We start from the raw sequence: 21,417 nt of genomic DNA on the forward strand, positions 1-21,417 counted from the left end.
AGCCAGCTTTCCCTGTCTGTCTAGAGGCATCTTAAAGCAAGGTATTGCTACTTATTTATACATGAACCTTGTTTAACTGCAGCTAATGCTGTTTTCAAATTGTTAGAAACCACTTACCCACTTACTTGTTAAGTAAAGCATATATTGACATATAGTGAATGTTCAGTTTAAAATATTTCTAGTCAGGAAGTCCTTAAAATGTTACACTAAGTCTCTGCTCCCACCCTACGTTTTACCTATAGTATATATCCCTCATCACCATAACATGTGAGTGCCTATTCTGGAATTAGACACATCCAGGTCATCTCTAACTTTTGCCACTTCTTCCTACACAATGGCATCTCTCATATTTAGTCTCCATTCCAAAGCTAAAACTCAGGCCCATGTCCTCATTGCAGTAGTTAAGATATGAAGTCATTGCCTCTTTTCTGGCCTTCCAACAAATGCCATCTTGCTCTTAAAACCATTTAAAACACTTTTGTAATTCTCATCTACCTGGTTCATCACATTGACTATGTTGTTTCCTTCCCTCTCTTTGCATCTCTCCATGAGCTCCTCCTGTTCCACCACAAATACAAGTACTTCTCCATGAGTTTCTCCTTTTTCACGACAAACACAGGTACTTGTCTTCACTTTTAAGACCTTTCATGATTTGAGTCTACTGAACATTTCTCATTAGATATCAAATTGTCAGCCCTCATCTCTGCTCTGCCAAGGATACCAGCCTTTATTACCCATCAGTACAACTTTCCTTAATACCCCTTCTTTGCATTTTCTTCCATGCAGACCCCTATGCATGGGGAACTCCTCATAAAAAGAAAATCAGCATATTGTCCTTCTTCAGATTCAGAGTGCTGTGACCACTGTTTATTGCACTAATCATAATAACACACTGTTACCTTTCTCCTCCTCCTATGCATTTGTTGCACCTTGTCATATACTTAGACTGTAAGCTTGTTAGGGGCAGGGACCTTCTTTTCATTTTACACAAGCAAGGTGCTTAACAATGGGGCCCAGTCCCTGATACAAACCTCTAAGCAAACCACAATACAAATAATAAACTGAAGCAACTAAATAAAGATTATTATACATAAAAAATTAATTCTACTAGGAATAAAAAACAGCTTACCTTTAATTGTATATTAGCAGATGCTTTTTTCTTTTCTTCAGTAAGTGCATGTAGTTGTTTGTAGTCAACAGGTTTATACTTCTGGCTGAAAAGACCATTTTTCATACGAACAACCAGATTATCTATATTTAACATAAAAAAGTCATTTCAAACTGTGTAGAAACATTTTTTAAATGTTGGACACAAAATTAAAGCTTAATTCACAGAATGATTGAGAGTTTTGTACTTAAAAACATATGAATTTGCTAAGAAAATATTAGGAAAATAGTTACACATTAAAAGTAATTTGTGTTCAGTGGATCTGATTTTCACTCCACTTTAGTGTCAAATCAGGAGTAACTACTGAAACAAACTGAGCTCTAAACTGGTAAAAATGACATCATAAACAGTTTCACAATTTGTCTATTTTGCAGCTATCTTAGTCAATCAATGATATTGGCAATCAACACCAAAAATTAACATAAGGAGCACAGTGGAGTCATGGTTCATGACTTCAGTTCCTAAGCTCTACAGGAATTCAGATAAATAAATAATATTCAGTTTAAATAAATAATATTAAATTTAAATTGGGTTTGCTGGAATTTTAGTAAATTCTGATAAAATAATAGAAAAACACAGGCTAAATGTACTTTTAGTTATTCCTGGTTCCAAAGAGGATGGATCTAGACTGTTCTCCTGACATCACCTGACATCTTAGAAGTGATACTGGTTCCTTAATTCAGAGTTCATGATAAATATGTCTGAGTAGTTATCACAGAATCACAGAATATCGTGGTTGGAAGGGACTTCAGGAGGTCATCTAGTCCAATCCCCTTCTCAAAGCAGGACCAATCCCCAACTAAATCATCCCAGCCAGGGCTTTGTCAAGCCTGATCTTAAAAACCTCAAAGGAAGGAGATTCCACCACCTCCTTAGATAACGCATTCCAGTGCTTCACCACCCTCTTAGTGAAAAAGTTTTTCCTAATATCCAACCTAAACCTCCCCCACTGCAACTTGAGACCATTACTCCTTGTTCTGTCATCTGCTACCACTGAGAACAGTCTAGATCCATCCTCTTTGGAACTCCCTTTCAGGTAGTTGAAAGCAGCTATCAAATCCCCCCTCATTCTTCTCTTCCGCAGACTAAACAATCCCAGTTCCCTCAGCCTCTCTTCATAAGTCATGTGTTCCAGTCCCCTAATCATTTTTGTTGCCCTCCGCTGGACATTTTCCAATTTTTCCACATCCTTCTTGTAGTGTGGGGCCCAAAATTGGACACAGTACTGCAGATGAGGCCTCACCAGTGTTGAATAGAGGGGAACAATCATGTCCCTCGATCTGCTGGCAATGCCCCTACTTATACATCCCAAAATGCCATTGGCCTTCCTAGCAATAACAACACACTGTTGATTCATATCCAGCTTCTCGTCCACTGTAACCCCTAGGTCCTTTTCTGCAAAACTGCTGCCTAGTCATTCAGTCCCTAGTCTGTATCAGTGCATGGGATTCTTCATGGGACTCTGCACTTGTCCTTGTTGAACCTCATCAGATTTCTTTTGGCCCAATCCTCTAATTTATCTAGGGCCCTCTGTATCCTATCCCTACCCTCCAGCGTATCTACCTCTCCTCCCAGTTTAGTGTCATCTGCAAACTTGCTGAGGGTGCAATCCACACCATCCTCCAGATCATTAATGAAGATATTGAACAAAACTGGCCCGAGGACCGACCCTTGGGGCACTCCACTTGATACCGGCTGCCAACTAGACATGGAGCCATTGATCACTAACTGTTGAGCCCGACAATCTAGCCAGCTTTCTATCCATCTTATAGTCCATTCATCCAGCCCATACTTCTTTAACTTGCTGGCAAGAATACTGTGGGAGACCATGTCAAAAGCTTTGCTAAGGACAACAGACTTCAAGGACAACATAATTAGTTCTTACTGCATGCAACATAGGTTATAACATCTTACTTCTGGATTCCTACGGTCATCGTTTAAAAGATCTGGACAAGCAGGTAGATACAAGACAGATTGATTGGGATTTTCAAATGAGCCTATGGGAGTGGAAGCTTAAGGGAATTAGGCATCTAACTTCCTTAGGCTCCTTTGAAAAATCCCAGCCACTGCCGGTTGTCTTGTGGTACCACAAAAAAATCAGTTTTAGACACTGATGGCAAAAACACATCCCTGGAACAACTCAACTTCAAAGAAATAATACCCTTTCTTCAGTCTCACATCTCTCTCACACCTACACAATCTAAGTGAGGGAGAGGGTATCTGGGATGAGGACAGTGTGAGCGGGCAAGTAAAAAGGGAGAAAATAGCAGAGGAGGCAACAATGAATGTGGAGAATCAGATGAATAAGAACAGCAAGTGAGTCCATGGAGAAACTTAACAGACAGGCAAAAAAGGGAGAGGATAAAGAAAGGGGACGGGAGAATGGGAGAGACTACACTCATTTTTTTGAACTTTAACAGTCATCCATTTCACACAGAAAGATACGTTAAAAGAGATCACTAAGTAAACATATAAAGGTCCATATGCTTCTGTCAACCATGAAATAATTACTTAGCAGTATCTACATTAAACACCTGAAAAATATTTGTTCCATTACCAATGTTTGGTAAAGGCAGTAATACTGTATGTCCTCCCCAGGTAATAAGTCTCCATCAGCCTGGAAATTTTCTTTCTAAATATATTTTTTCATGTGCTCAAGACAGGGACCGGAATGACAGTGGAGGAGACTGAAGTAATCTTTTCCTAGTTCTTACTCCCTTTTTATATCTCTACCCACATTTCCTTTCTACACAAGTCTACATGTTCTCGCTGCTCATCCTAAGAAGGTTGCGTTATTCATGTCCTTCTTCTACACTTTTCTTTGTGCCTTCTGTCATATAGCTTATGCCTGGAACCCCCTTCTGAACCTAGTTCCACCCTCTTCTTTTAATCATGCTTCAAAAAAATCACTCCTTCAAGGAGGCTCGTAAAGTCAATGCGATCTGCCTACACAAGATTTGAATGTAGGAGGGACTGGAAAGAAAAGGCCTATCCCATTAGGTTACCTTATTTAGCAAAACTTGGTCTTATGTTTTGGTGTCACCATACCTTTTGATTATTACTGAAAATAAAATGACATGGGGTGATACTTCCAATATTGAGTCTGTGTTGCAAAGGAGCACCACATAAAATGCTAATGTAAACATCTGCAAAGCTACCTCATTATCCTCCTTAGCGCTCTCCTTTGCTGTGACGCCTACTGAAAACCTGACAATGGTTAGGCCAGTAGTATGCTGAGACCACTGCCTACTAAACTGACAAATATTTTCCTATTGTTTTCTAGTACTCCCCTATCAGTATCCATCTGTTGTCCCTTATACTTAGCTTTTGGGGGGCAGAGACTTTTTTGTTCTGTTTGTATCTTACTACCTATCTTCCAGGTGCTCAGGTAATACAAATAATGTTATGAACAACATTTACCTAGTAACAAACCAGATGTTATGACATTTACATATTACAGCGGGCAAAGGAGCACAATAAATAAAATGTGAAAGAAAGAAAAAAAAAAACAGTGGCTTCCAAAATGATGCCAGATGATACCTTCTATCATGAAGGAGGGTTTTTTTAATACCAAAGATCAGAATGTTATAGTGCCATTCATATGTATGTAATTGTACACAGTAGCTTATAAATATTGTTCTATTGTAGACTGTGATAGAACAGTTAAACTGTAATAAAAATTCAAATATATATATACCTATGTCACTAGTCCTGTGAGTTGTAATGAACGTTCGAAGATCCCTTCCACTCATGTTTCTTATATCTGTTGAGAAATAAAAGTTTTGATATTCTAAAAACCAATTTAGCTAAGAAATTGTAATGCTCTTATTTTGTTTGTACACTGGGACAGGAAAGCTAGCGTCATATTGTTGAAAGTACCTTCTAACCAGATAATAAATTATAAGGATTCATCTTTTGTTTTAGGACAGACTTCATGAATCGCTTTGTGAAACACTAGCAAAATCCCTTTTATATTATATTGATGACATTAGAAGAAACAGAAAAAGTAGCCACTCTGTGGTAGACGTATGTTACTCAGAAAAATACAATCAAACATGAAGTCATCCACTCATTATACACGTACTAATAGCTGAAAGCTAGTGCTGTTGCATGGGTGCAGCCATAGGCACTAACTCCATGAGTGCTCCATGACTGGAGCACCCATGGGGAAAAAATGGTGGGTGCTGAGTACCCACCGACAGCCAGCTGCCCTCCTCTCCCTGTCCTGCCTGCCACAATCAGCTGTTCTGCAGCATGCAAGAGGTGCTGGGGGGGAGGGGAGGAGTGAGGGTCGGGCACGCTCAGGGGAGGGGGCAGGAAGAGGCAGGATGGGGGTAGAGCATGGGGTGGGTGGGAAGTGGTGAGGTGTGGGCCTGTCCTGAGGCAGAGCTGGGGGGGTTGAGCACCCCCCCAGCAGATTAGAAAGTTGGCGCCACTGGGTGCAGCATTTGGGCCAAGTAGTATGCCATCTGTTCAGCCTTCCTCATATGACCAATGAAACTGTTGCATGCAAGTTAGTGTAGAGTAGGAGTAGTAATAGGTCAGAGATAACTCAACCAATCATGGCATGGATACATGATTTGCTGTTGCTTGGATATATTTTGTAAAATCAAAATGGCTGATAAGTTAAGAACTTGATGTTAATGGACAGTGAATCCCAGTGATGATAGAATTTGCTGATATTCTGAACAGAAAAAAAGCTCTCAACCATGCTCGTAGCTGTTTCCATTGCTTCACACTAACAGACATTCTAGGCTTCAGAGTGTCACAAAGATAAGATTCCAGGATTGTCACCTATTATGTAGATAATGCTTTTCAAAATTTATTAGCATTATTAAAATCATCCCAAGAATAGAATAGGAGTAGAAGGCTTTGTAGGAAACTTATATACAGTGCTGTTGTGCCAGGATATTAAGGAGATTAGGGGATGAGGTAGTATCTTTTATTGGACCAGCTTTGTTAGTGAGAGAGACAAGCTTTCAAGCTTACACAGGGCTCTTCTTCAGATCTCGGAAACTAACTCAGAGTGTCCCTACTAAATACAAGGTGGAACAGATTGTTTAGCATAGTAGTTAACACATTTCAAAGGAACATTCAAGGTGAAGAGGCCCATTAACACCCCTGCAGTCATAGGGAGCAAAAGGAAGGGGGAGGAGAGAGTGGGGAAAGCAGCTGAGGCGAGGTGGTTAGTGGGTTACAGATTGTTGTAATGAGCCACAAATCCAGTGTCTCTATTCAGACCGTGAGTTTTAGTATCTAGCAAAATTATGAATTTAACTTCCCAGGCTCATCTTTTGAAAGCATGGTGCTGTTATCCTTAAATGATGAGTATTGAGAGATCAGATATAGAGTGATCACTTTGTGAAAAGTGTTCACACACAGGTGAAGTGGTGTTTTTGCCTTTTATCATTTTCCTCTGTGAGTTCATTTGAGAGTGTATTGATTGTATGGTTTCACCCACAGTTGCTATTGGGGTATTTAGTGCACTGGATGAGGTACACCAAATGTGATAGGCATGTGTAGGACCCAGAGATCTTGAAATGTGTGTTGTGGGAACCACTGATCATTGTAGCAGTGAAGATATGTCTGCAGGTTTTGCATCTGTTCTGGAAGGGTCTGATGCCACTTTGTATGAGTGTATCCTAGTCCGATAGAGGAGGTTGGAGGGTTATTTGAAGGGGGTTCAGAAAAGATTTTTCAAGATGGAGTCCCCATTGACTATGGGTTGTAGTTGTTTGATGATGCCCCGTATGGGTTCCAGTGTGGATTGGTAGATGACAACTAGGGATGTGTGGTCAGAGGGGATTTTATTTCTATGTTGAAGCAAGTTCTCTCGGGGTATTTGGGTGGCTGGTTCTACTTCTTTGGTGGAGAGTCCTTGTTTGGTGAATGTGGTTTTGAGTCTGTTAAGGTGTGTATTCTAGACATTTTCCTCAGGGCATATTCTGTGGTATCCGAGTGCCTAGCTCATATTTCTTGGTGTGTTTGGGGTGTTTGCATTTCTAAAGGTAGGTGTGGTGATACAAGTTTCTTGTATATAGTTGTCTGTAGGGTTTGTGACAGGACAAGGCCAGATGGCTATAGAAAAGTAGTAGGAGACAGATATATTCGTCCCAGGCTAAACAAATCCCTGGTACCAGGATAAGTAAATGGCAGCTGCTCCAGGTCAATTAAGATACCTGGGGCCAATTAAGATCTTTCCAGAAGGCAGGGAAGATAGCTAGATTGATTGGGATACCTGAAGCCAGTTAGGGGCTGGCTGAAACTAGTTAAAAGCCTCCCAATTAGTCAGTTGGGCACGTGTGTCAGGAGCTGTGGGAGGAAGCCATGCTGTTGGAGGAACTAAGCAGTACAAACCATATCAGGTGCAAGGAAGGAGGCCCTGAGGTAACAGTGAAGGAGATATTGAGTGGGGGCTGCTGTGGGGAAGTGGCCCAGGGAATTGCACACATCCTATTTCCAAAAAGTCAGCTACCATAGCTGCTACTTTTAGGGTTGCTGGGCTGGAGCTGGAGTAGAGGGCGGGCCCGGGATCCCCCCTTCCCTCCCTGATTAATCACTGAGACTGGGAGACAACAGAGACTGTGCGAGGAAGGGTGGCTTCTCCTCACCTCCCTTGCTGGCTTATGATGAAAATGGCTCAGTAGGCTGTGACCCTTGCCTCAAGAGAGAGAAGGGCTATGTGGAGGGTCACAGTGAGCCTCTGACGCTAGCCAAATCCACCAGGAAGTGCGGGACCCACTGAGACAAGGACAGAGCTTTGACACAGGTTCCATTAGGAAACTTGACATTTAACATATAATACAAACTAGAATAAACTATTTGTAATTCACTTTGACCTCAGTTAAGAATTCATGGACACTATAGATCCTGCACATGATGTTCTGTAGTAGAATAAATGAGGGAACCAAGATGCCTAGTTCAGTACATTCTTAAAGTATGTACTGAAATATATCTGATGGTTATAGCTATTATGTTCCTTAATGACAATACTCTGCACAGCAAAACCATCAAAGGCCGTTGGGAAGTCACATCTTTGTTCTAGAAGATTAAAATTCTACAAATAAGTTCCATTATCACTGCAAACAGTCAATTCTATTCAAATTTGAATCATGACTGTAGCATAGCACACAGACTACTAACCATATGACTGAGAGTTAGTTTTATACCCATTTTGCACAGGTATGATGACACAAGTTAAAAGACAGTGTAGATTCAGGCCAAATAGGTTTTGTACATTTGATGTTACATAGTCACATCAACAGAAAACAGCTAAGGCCTGTTGATCAAGTTTGACCTTCCTCAGTACTCCTTGATTTATGTTCTTCAGTCTTCTTTGCTGTTATCATGAAATAGATCCTTGCATTGAACAAAAAGAATGGAAGTACTCAAAGTCAGAAAAATATTTATTTAAATTTCTAAAATCCTTGATAGGCTTCCATCACATGTCTGTTCCAGAAGTAATACATCCATTTCACAAAGTTGTTGTGAAGACAAATACATTATATTAGTCCGTCAAACTACAGTGATGGGTGTCATAAGAGCGTAAATAGACAAATTAAAAATACAATGTAAACAAAATTACTCATTCCACTTTGACAGCTAAATATAAAATAAACTCTCATATTCCAAACTAGATCCCACCTCCCCCACAGAAGTCTGAGCAAAAAGATGAGCTCTGCATTTTGCCCAAAAGCATAGCAAATCTAGGCTCTGAAGAACCAAGACGAATGCAAACGAAAGGGAAGACCTTAATGGAGAATACTAGATCAGCAGCTCTATTTTGTCTAGTGAGGGAACTCCATCTTGAATATTTCTGTTGATTGAAACTATGGCAGAGATAGACAGTCTCTCAAATAGCCCTAGATCATCTGAGATCTAGTTTTGTTGGTTAACACCTACACACTGAATTTTATATAGAAGCCTACTTGCTGCCAGTGCTCATCTGAGAACACTGGTTTAGTGTACTCCTGACCTAAAATGTGCTTAAGCAGCCATGGCATTCTGTATAAGCTTCAGTTTGAGTGGCCTAAAAGTGTACTCTTATGTAGAAACCACTACAGAAATCTAATAGAATAGTAAATATGGCAGGCGACCAGCTTGGCTTAATGGTGAAATCCTAGCGGATCTTAAACATAAAAAAGAAGCTTACAAGAAGTGGAAGGTTGGACATATGACCAGGGAAGAGTATAAAAATATTGCTCGGGCATGTAGGAAAGATATCAGGAGGGCCAAATCGCACCTGGAGCTGCAGCTAGCAAGAGATGTCAAGAGTAACAAAAAGGGTTTCTTCAGGTATGTTGGCAACAAGAAGAAAGCCAAGGAAAGTGTGGGCCCCTTACTGAATGAGGGAGGCAAGCTAGTGACAGAGGATGTGGAAAAAGCTAATGTACTCAATGCTTTTTTTGCTTCTGTTTTCACTAACAAGGTCAGCTCCCAGACTGCTGTGCTGGGCAACACAAAATGGGGAAGAGATGGCCAGCCCTCTGTAGAGATAGAGGTGGTTAGGGACTATTTAGAAAAGCTGGACGTGCACAAGTCCATGGGGCCGGACGAATTGCATCCGAGAGTGCTGAAGGAATTGGCGGCTGTGATTGCAGAGCCCTTGGCCATTATCTTTGAAAACTCGTGGCGAACGGGGGAAGTCCCGGATGACTGGAAAAAGGCTAATGTAGTGCCCATCTTTAAAAAAGGGAAGAAGGAGGATCCTGGGAACTACAGGCCAGTCAGCCTCACCTCAGTCCCTGGAAAAATCATGGAGCAGGTCCTCAAAGAATCAATCCTGAAGCACTTAGAGGAGAGGAAAGTGATCAGGAACAGTCAGCATGGATTCACCAAGGGAAGGTCATGCCTGACTAATCTAATCGCCTTTTATGATGAGATTACTGGTTCTGTGGACGAAGGGAAAGCAGTGGATGTATTGTTTCTTGACTTTAGCAAAGCTTTTGACACGGTCTCCCACAGCATTCTTGTCAGCAAGTTAAGGAAGTATGGGCTGGATGAATGCACTATAAGGTGGGTAGAAAGCTGGCTAGATTGTCGGGCTCAACGGGTAGTGATCAATGGCTCCATGTCTAGTTGGCAGCCGGTGTCAAGTGGAGTGCCCCAGGGGTCGGTCCTGGGGCCCGTTTTGTTCAATATCTTCATAAATGATCTGGAGGATGGTGTGGATTGCACTCTCAGCAAATTTGCGGATGATACTAAACTGGGAGGAGTGGTAGATACGCTGGAGGGGAGGGATAGGATACAGAAGGACCTAGACAAATTGGAGGATTGGGCCAAAAGAAATCTAATGAGGTTCAATAAGGATAAGTGCAGGGTCCTGCACTTAGGATGGAAGAATCCAATGCACCGCTACAGACTAGGGACCGAATGGCTCGGCAGCAGTTCTGCGGAAAAGGACCTAGGGGTGACAGTGGACGAGAAGCTGGATATGAGTCAGCAGTGTGCCCTTGTTGCCAAGAAGGCCAATGGCATTTTGGGATGTATAAGTAGGGGCATAGCGAGCAGATCGAGGGACGTGATCGTTCCCCTCTATTCGACACTGGTGAGGCCTCATCTGGAGTACTGTGTCCAGTTTTGGGCCCCACACTACAGGAAGGATGTGGATAAATTGGAAAGAGTACAACGAAGGGCAACGAAAATGATTAGGGGTCTAGAGCACATGACTTATGAGGAGAGGCTGAGGGAGCTGGGATTGTTTAGTCTGCAGAAGAGAAGAATGAGGGGGGATTTGATAGCTGCTTTCAACTACCTGAAAGGGGGTTTCAAAGAGGATGGCTCTAGACTGTTCTCAATGGTAGCAGATGACAGAACGAGGAGTAATGGTCTCAAGTTGCAATGGGGGAGGTTTAGATTGGATATTAGGAAAAACTTTTTCACTAAGAGGGTGGTGAAACACTGGAATGCGTTACCTAGGGAGGTGGTAGAATCTCCTTCCTTAGAGGTTTTTAAGGTCAGGCTTGACAAAGCCCTGGCTGGGATGATTTAACTGGGACTTGGTCCTGCTTTGAGCAGGGGGTTGAACTAGATGACCTTCTGGGGTCCCTTCCAACCCTGATATTCTATGATTCTATGATTCTAATCTTGAGATGACAAAAGCATAGAAAATTGTGGCATAATCTGCATCAATGACAAAGGGTTCCTTTTTACCAGATGCAGTGGGTCTGTGGGTTGTTGGCCACAGATGCTGTCTGGGCATTCAGGCAGAGCCCAGTCTAAGTTGTCCACCTATGCTACAAATGGCAATCAGTCTCTCAATCAAAGGTGCCAATTTTAGTTTCACATTTCTTCTAATTGCTTCCCTCAACTTACTAACATTATCTTGGTTTTAAGATGCAGCAACCTAGCACTCATCCATGCCCATGCCCACTTAGTAAGCTCTCTACCTCTCCATTATGCAGCAGCTTTGTTCAACCTTCTAGTCACATTAAGGCTTCATCTACACACCTTTTTTGTACTAGTAAAAAAAAAAAATCACATTCCTAACCAAAATATTTAAAGATTAGTTATACCAGTACAATCCTCAGTGTGGACAGAATTATTCCAGTATAAAGATATAATACACTGATACAGCTTATTTGCCTTCCTGTACAGTAATAAATTATACTCGAATAAGCACTTTTATACAGATGCAGTTAAAGCAGAACATCTTAGATGTGCAGACGAGCCCTAAGGTGGTTATTAAAGGGATGCTGGTGTTGCAGCAGGATATCCAAATTAGAATTCCAGGGCAGGATGCAAAGTCCATACGAACCAGCTACTCCCAGCCAAAAACCAAATTTCTCTGCTCCCACACCATAGAGACAAACTCATCACAGATCCCTCTCCAGGAATAACGAATCAATCCTATGGGTATCTCACTGCCATGTTGCCCGCTCATCAGCCATAATTTAATACAGAACACTAAATCCCATCTGAAAAATGAGATCTCTGACAAACATCTAGGCTTCTGGCAAAACAAAACAATCCTAAAGGAGAGAGATTAATCAAAAGGTTGATAAGGTAGTGCAGTGCTTACAAAAGGGTCTAGGCCAAGACATGATAGCTGGCTGATTGTAGTCTGCGCAGGACAGACTAAACCCCATTATTAATCCCTCAGGACTCTTCTCTATAAGTCACCTGCCCAACCACTATATATATATCCATCCATTAACCCAGAAGAAATCCATTCTTCTCCCAAACTACCTATCCCCTAAACAACTCCCTCTCCATCACCCACTCAACCCAATCCCCTCATCCAGTACACAAGTTTCATTCAATTTGCCATACTGGATCAGACAATTGCTGGTCATACATATTCTCTCTCCCTCTATTCCTCTCCCGAGATTTCCACTACTATCCCTTTCTCCTACATGAAATTTAGACAAAGAAGTGCATAAGACTGTTGCAAAAATTTATCAGTGCCGATGATGAGTGAGAAGTTAAAGGTGACCTGCAAAGGGACAAAAATTGCATTTGTCTGTGTCTTTTTATTTTTGATGCATAAAGAAGCTCTGCATTTTTAAAAAAACACATACATTTTCTGCCTGTTTTTAAATTTTAGTAATATCAAGAATGCCTAGTCTTATCTTCCATGTTTTCTTGGAGAAGTCATTGGATGTCTTGCCCATATGCTCAGGGTTTAGCTGATTGCCATATTTGGGGTCGGGAAGGAATTTTCCTCCAGGGCAGATTGGAGAGGCCCTGGAGGTTTTTCTCCTTCCTCTGTAGCATAGGGCATGGTTGACTTGAGGGAGGCTTCTCTGCTCCTTGAAGTCTTTAAACCATGATTTAAGGACTTCAATAGCTCAGACATGGGTGAGGTTTTTCATAGGAGTGGGTGGGTGACATTCTGTGGCCTGCGCTGTGCAGGAGGTCGGACTAGATGATCAGAATGGTCCCTTCTGACCTTAGTATCTATGAATCTATGTTTTAAGTAAGATGTCTCTAATAGCATATACGTTGTTGAGGAAGGTCTATCTGAATAAAAATAATTTTGCTTCTTGGGCTTTCACCTCGTATTTTTGATACTATATCCTATCAGATTTTCAATCACCAAGAGACTTCTCTTTCCTCCTACCCGCCTACTCCCCCAGAAAGCAATATAGACAAGATAAGACAAGACATGAATTTCTAAGACAAACAACAAGCAGAAGGAAAAAAAAATAGTCTAAACAGACAAAACCTAAGGTTGCCAACTTTCATAATTTTATTATAAATCTGCAATATTTATTTTTCCTAAAAGCCCCAGTTCCTTAAGTAGTGTGGTTACATGGGAATTAAGCTTTCATTAAGTTTACAGCCATCACTGTAGTATAGAAAAGCATGAAAACATGAATCCTATTGGCCTATAAAACAGAAGACAAAAATACTGACAATATTTTTTTATAATTTTTATTTTTAAACCCAACTCATTTTTTAGTGATATTGAAAATCTTTTAGAACTTCATAAAGAATCAGAACAGAGAACAAACCCATTTTTCCTTTGCTTAATCCTCCAAAAGAAAAAGAGGAAGTTATTAACCAGGGATCAGAATTAAGAATAAAAGAAAGGTGTGACACAAACTCGGAGAATAATCCTATCTGTCAGAATTTAACAAAAGGATTTGCACTTCTACCAAATATGGGCAGTGCTTAGTTTATACATGTATCATATTCAATTATATTCTCCCCTGTGTGGGCACCTATAATTCCTATCAATCATGCAGGCTTCAAGAGAATAAACCCCTCAAACGTGTTACTATGTGCTTTGCTCTGATTGGCCAGTCTATAACAGGTTTTCTACTCATTTCTCAGTCAGAAATATCTTTGGTTATCACAGTTAGTTACTAACATTATGGGAATGAAAAAAAATATTCAGCTCAAGTGACATATTAGCATAGTAATGGTATTCTACATAACACATATGCACTAGGAAGAACAGACTGAATTCTCTATTTGGAAGACAAGATGCTTCCCAGGTAGGGTTACGAGGTGTCCAGTTTTTGACTGGAACACCTAGTCGAAAAGGGACCCTGTCGGTTCCAGTCAGCACTGCTGATCAGGGGGTTAAAAGTCCAGTTGGCATTGGGTTGGCAGGTTCCCTACGTGGCACTCCGGAAGCTGCCAGCATGTCCCTCTGGCTCTTAGGTGTAGGGATGGCCACAAAGGTTCTGTGTGCTCCACTCCCTGTCTCCCCCCGCCCAAGTGCTGGCTCCACAGTTCGCATTGGCCAGGGTGGGGGCTTGGAGGAACGGAGTGGATGGGGGCAGGGCAGGAGAGGGGGGTTGAGCATCCCTGAGGAAGCTAGTGCTAGTGTCTGTTCTTATCACAGATCGGCAAGCACACTATCACAGAGCCTCCTGGATTTGCAAGGGAGAATGAATTGATCATGCCCTTTGCAAGCCAAGCTGCTTCAAACTTCCTGTAACATGCAGGGCAGGCAGTAAAGTTTTCCCACAGTGCACCCAGTTCTAGGGCTAAAGCAGCCACATTTTGGGGGGAGGGGCGCTAGGGACTCTGGGATATGGCTTCTTTGACGTGGGTCTGCACACTGCAGTGTGGAAGCCAGAGCCTCAGGTTTGAGCACAGGTTAGACAAATCTTAACATTGGGTTAAAATACAATGAAGATGCTCAAGCCCAGGGTTCCCTAACTTGGGTCAGCTGACTCAAGTTCAACTAACCCTGGACTTACGTTGCAGTATAGATGTACCCTTATAGTTTCCTACTCATGCTCCCCACTCCTGCACCTGAGGACACTCCCTTTGACTTCAGTGTGGGAGAATCTGGCATGAGGGAGGTGTTCATTAGCATGCACAGAAGGCAAAATCACAGGCTAAAAATTGTAGCTTGAAACATTTGTCATGGCTTCTTAAAGTGCTCTGATGCCATAGCATTCCCCCAGAGCTCTGTACTGGTTCCCCAGTCAAAGAGAAATTAGTGCTGCTCTTCTAAGAAGAGCTCTGTGTAAGCTTGAAAGCTTGCCTCTCTCATCAACGGAAGTTGTCCAATAAAGATATTACCTCACCCACCTTGTCTCTAAATCCTGAGACCAAACACAGCCACAACAACACTGCATTCAAAAGTATGTATTGGTTACATTACAGTGCAACTATTTTGTATTAGTATTGGCATTCTGCTATCTGAAAGTACTTTAATAGCATAGATAGCAGCTATGGTAGCTGACTTTTTGGAAATTGTGTGTGAAGACAGAGAGATGTAGCCCCTTGGGAGGTGCCAGAATGATGACCATTGATGATGATGATGAGGAAGGTGAAGATGGTGATGAAGAAGATAATGGCTAAAATTTCAGTTTGTTCTGCAAGGAATGGTGTGAGTATATGGATGTTCAGATGTACAATTTATATTATCTCTATCTACCTTACTGAGTGTTTGTGACTTTGTTAAATGTATTAATGAATGATTGTAAATATAGAACAGTTCATATAGTGTGAGTGTTGCAACTGTACACATAGGGGTTCCCAACTATATAGTAATTTTACTAATAGTGGGTCTGATCTTGGGTCAAGAACCTGTTAACCCTCAAAGTGATAACTGGGACTTCTTAAGTAATCAATACAATTAAAACATAATTTATAGATCAGGCTATAATGAAGTAATATATTTTATTGGACCAACTTCTGTTGGTGAAAGAGACAAGCTCTCTTCTTCAGTTCTGGGAAAGGTACTCAGATTTACATCCTTGTATCTATCTCTGACAAAAATAAAGACACTGCTATGGGTACCCGCATGGCCCCACAGTATGCCAACATTTTTATGGCTGACTTAGAACAACACTTCCTTAGCTCTTGTCCCCTAATACCCCTACTCTACTTGCAAGACATTTATGACATCTTCATCATCTGGACCCATGGGAAAGAAGCCCTTGAGGAATTCCACCATGATTTCAACAATTTCCATCCCACAATCAACCTCATCCTGGACCAATCCACACAAGGGGTCCATTTCCTGGACACTACTGTGCTAATAAGCGATGATCACATAACCACCACCCAATACCGGAAACTTACTGACCGCAATACTTACCCACATGCCTCCAGCTTCCATCTAGGACACACCACACAATCCATTGTCTACAGCCACGCTCTAAGATACAACCGCATTTTCTCCAATCCCTCAGACAGAGACAAACACCTACAAGATCTCTATCAAGCATTCTTAAAACTACAATACCCACCTGCTGAAGTGAAAAAACAAATTGACAGAGCCAGAAGAGTACCCAGAAGTCACCTACTACAGGACAGGCCCAACAAAGAGAATAACAGAATGCCACTAGTAGTCACCTTCAGCCCCCAACTAAAACCTCTCCAGCACATCATCAAAGATCTGCAACCTATCCTGAAAGACAATCCCTTACTCTCACAGATCTTGGGAGACAGACCAGTCCTCGCTTACAGATAGCCCCCCAACCTGAAGCAAATACTGTCTAGTAACCACACACCAAAAACACTAGCCCAAGAACCTAGCCTTGCAACAAAGCCTGATGCCAACTCTGTCCACATATCTATTCAAGTGACACCATCATGGGACCTAATCACATCAGCCATGCCATCAGAGGCTCACTCATCTGCACATTTATCAATGTGATATATGCCATCATGTGCCAGCAATCCCCCTCTGCCATGTACATTGGCCAAACCGGACAGTCTTTATGCAAAAGAATAAATGGACACAAATCTGATATCAGGAAACATAACATTCAAAAACCAGTTGGAGAACACTCTCTGGCCACTCAGTAACAGACTTAAAGGTGGCAAATTTGCAACAGAAAAACTTCAAAAACAGACTCCAGTGAGAAACTGCTGAACTTGAATTGATTTGCAAACTAGATACCATTAACTCAGGCTTGAATGGACACTGGGAGTGGCTAGGTCATTACACTAATTGAATCTATTTCCCCATGTTAAGCTTCCTCACACCTCTTGTCAACTGTCTGAAATGGGTCATCTTGATTATCACTACAAAAGTTTTTTTTCTCCTGTTGATAATAGCTCATCTTAATTAATTAACCCCTTAGAGTTGGTCTGGCAACTTCCACCTTTTCATATTTTCTGTATGCATATATATCCTCTTACTATATGTTCCATTCTATGCATCTGATGAAGTGTGCTGTAGCCCACAAAAGTTTATGCTCAAATAAGTTTGTTAGTCTCTTAGGTGCCACAAGTTCTTTTTAAAGATAAAGAAGTTAATACATTGCAACTTGTAAGAGATCATTCAAGGTGAAGTGGGCAGTTAACACCTCTACAGTTGTTAGACAAAGGAGGTTTAGTGGGATACAGATTGTTGTAATCTATAAATCCAGTGTCTCTATTAAATTCATGATATTTGGTGTCTAGCAGAGTTATGAATTTAAGTTTCCAGGCTCATCTTTTGAAGTAAACTTGCATAACACTTAAAAGCTTGTCTCTCTAATATCCTGGGACCAATACAGTTACAACAACCACAGCAAACAATATATCTTGAAAGCAGTTTTCAGCAACATTCCACCCTTTCTTCTTTAACAGGTATATATTTGCATTTGTATTATGCTGTGTAGGAATAGGTATTTTGTAATCTTATACAAAGTAATTTCCATTCAATTATGCACTCTTATATAATACTTTAAAACTTGCCAATATTTGTTGGTTGCAGAACCAGTCTTCAATTAAAGTGGGATGGTTTACAGTTTGACGTAAGGCTTCATGCAGTTTTTAAATCACAAAATGTTACTTTTATGAAAACCAAAAATATTTACCATCAATAGTAGTTTTAGAGATAACAATTCTAATGATTAACTGTGGGTCAAATCCTGCTTATTCAAGAACTACCCAGGCAAAATTCTCATTAATTTCAGGGTACTTTGTGCGAATAAGGCCATGTCTACACTACAGAGTTAAGTCGACTTCAGTTAAATTGATGATCATAGACCATTGTAATTACATCGTTTGTGCACATTCACCCAATGTTCCTTATCAGCGGAGCATGTCCACTGCTGGTAGTCTCACACCAACAGAGAGCAGTGCACTGTGGGTAGCTATCCCACTGTGCAGAATCACCACCTTCTGCTTCTAGGAGTTCTGCGAATGGATTGCAGTGCATCATGAGGCTGGGTTCACCACCCCATGAGGCAGTTTTCTCCATCCCATCTTTCCATGGGCTTCAGACTATCATAGAATCATAGACTTTAAAGTCAGAAAGGGACCATTATGATCATTTAGTCTGACCTCCTGCACAATGCAAGCCACAGAATCTCACCCACCCACTCCTGTAACAAACCTCTAACCTATGTCTGAGCTATTGAAGTCCTCAAATTATGGTTTAAAGACTTCAAGGTGCACAGAATCCTCCAGCTAGTGACCCGTGCCCCACGCTGCAGAGGAAGGCGAAAATCTGCCCTGGAGGAAAATTCCTTCCCGACCCCAAATATGGCAATCAGCTAAACCCTGAGCATGTGGGCAAGACTCACCAGCCAGACACCCAGGAAAGAATTCTCTGTAGTAACTCAGCTCCCACCCCATCTAACATCCCATCAGAGGCCATTGGGCATATCTACTGCTAATAGTTGAAGATCAATTAATTGCCAAAATTAGGCTATCCCATCATATCATCCCTTCCATAAATTTATCAAGCTTAGTCTTGAAGCCAGATACGTCTTTTGCCCCCACTGCTTCCGTTGGAAGGCTGTTCCAGAACTTCACTCCTCTGACGGTTGGAAAACCTTCGTCTAATTTCAAGTCTAAACTTTGTGATGGCCAGTTTATATCCATTTGTTCTTGTGTCCACATTGGTACTGAGCTTAAAATAATTCTTCTCCCTCCGTGGTATTTATCCCTCTTGTATATTTATAGACAGCAATCATATCTCCCCTCAACCTTCTTTTGGTTAGGCTAAACAAGCCAAGCTCTTTGAGTCTCCTTTCATAAGACAGGTTTTCCATTTCTCAGATCATCCTAGTAACCCTTCTCTGTATCTGTTCCAGTTTGAATTCATCTTTTTTTAAACATGGGAGACCAGAACTGCACACAATATTCCAGATGAGGTCTCACCAGTGCCTTGTATAACAGTACTAACACCTCCTTATCTCTATTGGAAATACCTCGCCTGATGCATCCCAAGACCGCATTAGCTTTTTTCACGGCCATATCACATTGGCAGCTTATAGTCATCCTGTGATTAACCAATACGACAAGGTCCTTCTCCTCCTCTGTTACTTCCAAGTGATGCGTCCCCAGTTTATAACCAAAATTCTTGTCATTAATCCCTAAATGCATGACCTTGCAATTTTCACTATTAAATTTCATCCTATTACTATTACTCCAGTTTACAAGGTCATCCAGAACTTCCTGTATGATATCCCAGTCCTTCTCTGTATTGGCAATACCTCCCAGCTTCATGTCATCCGCAAACTTTACTAGCAAATACTTGCTTTTTGTGCTGAGGTCAGTAAGAAAAAGATTAAATAACATTGGTCCCAAAACTGATCCCTGAGGAACTCCACTAGTAACCTCCCTCCAGCCTGACTGTTCACCTTTCAGTTTGACCTGTTGTAGTCTCCCCTTTAACCAGTTCCTTATCCACCTTTCAATTTTCATATTGATCCACATCTTTTCCAATTTAGCTAATAATTCCCCATGTGGAACTGTATCAAATGCCTTCCTGAAATCAAGGTAAATTAGATCCACTGCATTTCCTTTGTCTAAAAAAAAATCTGTTACCTTCTCAAAGAAGGAGATCAGGTTGGTTTGACACGAACTACCTTTTGTAAAAGCATATTGTATTTTGTCCCAATTACCATTGACCTCAATGTCCTTAACTACTTTCTCCTTCAAATTTTTTTTTCAAAGACCTTGCATACTACAGATATCAAACTAACAGGCCTGTAGTTACCCAGATCACTTTTTCCTCCTTTCTTAAAAATAGGAACTATGTTAGCAATTCTCCAGTCATATGGCACAACCCCTGAATTTACAGATTCATTAAAATTTTTTGCTAATGGGCTTGCAATTTCATGTGCTAGTTCCTTTAATATTCTTGGATAAAGATTATCTGGGTCCCCCGATTTAGTCCCATTAAGCTGTTTCACTCCGTTTTTCAACTGCCCCTGTAAACTTTGCCCCCACCGTCTCTGCCTTAAACCATGGATCCCACACTGCTCTCCAGTGCTGTGACGAGTGTTATCAAACACAATATGGCTGATCCTGCAGTATTTCATGAGCTGTGAATCTGAACAGGCATCCGTGGTGCCTGCACTGCTGTATGCCATGGAAAGAAACAATTCAAGATTGATGTTGGCATGTATGGAGCAGCTACACATGGTGGATCACTATTGGGCTTGGGAAACAAGTACTGAGTGGTGGGATTGGATTGTGATGCAGATATGGGATGAGGAGCAGTGACTGCAGAACTTTTGGATGCTCAAAGCTACCTTCCTGGAACAGTGTGTGGAGCTTGCTCCTGCCCTGCAGCCCAAGAACACTAAAATGAGAGCTGCCATCGTGGTGGAAAAAGCATGTGGCAATTGCTACATGGCAGCTGGTAACTCCAGACTGCTACCAGTAAGTCACAAATCAGTTTGAAGTTGGGAAGTCCACCATGAGGGCTGCATTAATGCAAGCATGTGGGGCCATTAATTGCCTCCTGCTGTGAAAGACTGAGTCTGGGCAATATGCAGGAAAAATAGTGGGTGGCCTTGCTGCATTGGGATTCCCTCAATGCAGCACGGCAATAGGTGGTACATACATCTCAACTTTGGCCCCAGACCACCTTACAATGGAGTAAATTGACAGGAAGGACTACCTCTTTATGGTTTTGCAGGTGCTGGTGGGTCACTGGGGTTGATTCACTGTCATTAATGCAGGGTGGTCAGGGAAAGTGCATAGTGCACACATCTTCAGGAACATGGGCCTGAATAGAAAGCTGCATGCAGGGACTCTTTCCAGACCAGAAGATACCAATAGGGTATGTTGAAATGCCCATAGTGATCCAGGGAGACCTTGCCTACCCCTTGCTCCAGTGGCTCATGAAGCCTTACACCGGAAAGCTTGTGTCTTTCTGTAATGCATTCATTGCAGAAACCTTGTGTCATTCTGTAATGCAGACATTGTTTACTTGCTGCCTTGAATGACTCTTGTAATGATTGGTGCCTGAGTATAAATTGTAGTCTGCAAAAGAGCCAATTGCCATCGTGTATGAATTTTCTGCAGCCACTGTATGTGGGACACAAATAAAAGAATCATTGTATTTGTAAGACTAAATTTTTATTAAAAATATATAGATTTACATTTCT

The 21,417-nt window shown here is 41.5% G+C and overlaps 1 protein-coding gene across 1 annotated transcript in view; it reads right to left on the reverse strand.

The window, feature by feature from the left end:
- The window catches only part of CCDC148 (coiled-coil domain containing 148), a 156,376-nt gene that overhangs the window by 109,186 nt on the left and 25,773 nt on the right, over window positions 1–21,417 (reverse strand). Inside the window, exons 2-3 of the mRNA XM_038422028.2 lie at window positions 4,866–4,931; window positions 1,130–1,251 (exon numbers count right to left, since the gene is read on the reverse strand). Coding sequence (XP_038277956.1) covers window positions 1,130–1,251; window positions 4,866–4,920 — 177 coding nt within the window. The 5' untranslated portion in view covers window positions 4,921–4,931. The remainder of the gene's footprint in view (window positions 1–1,129; window positions 1,252–4,865; window positions 4,932–21,417) is intronic.

The sequence above is a fragment of the Dermochelys coriacea genome, chromosome 11, assembly GCF_009764565.3.
Source record: "Dermochelys coriacea isolate rDerCor1 chromosome 11, rDerCor1.pri.v4, whole genome shotgun sequence".
In the NCBI taxonomy this organism is placed as follows: Eukaryota; Metazoa; Chordata; order Testudines; family Dermochelyidae; genus Dermochelys; species Dermochelys coriacea.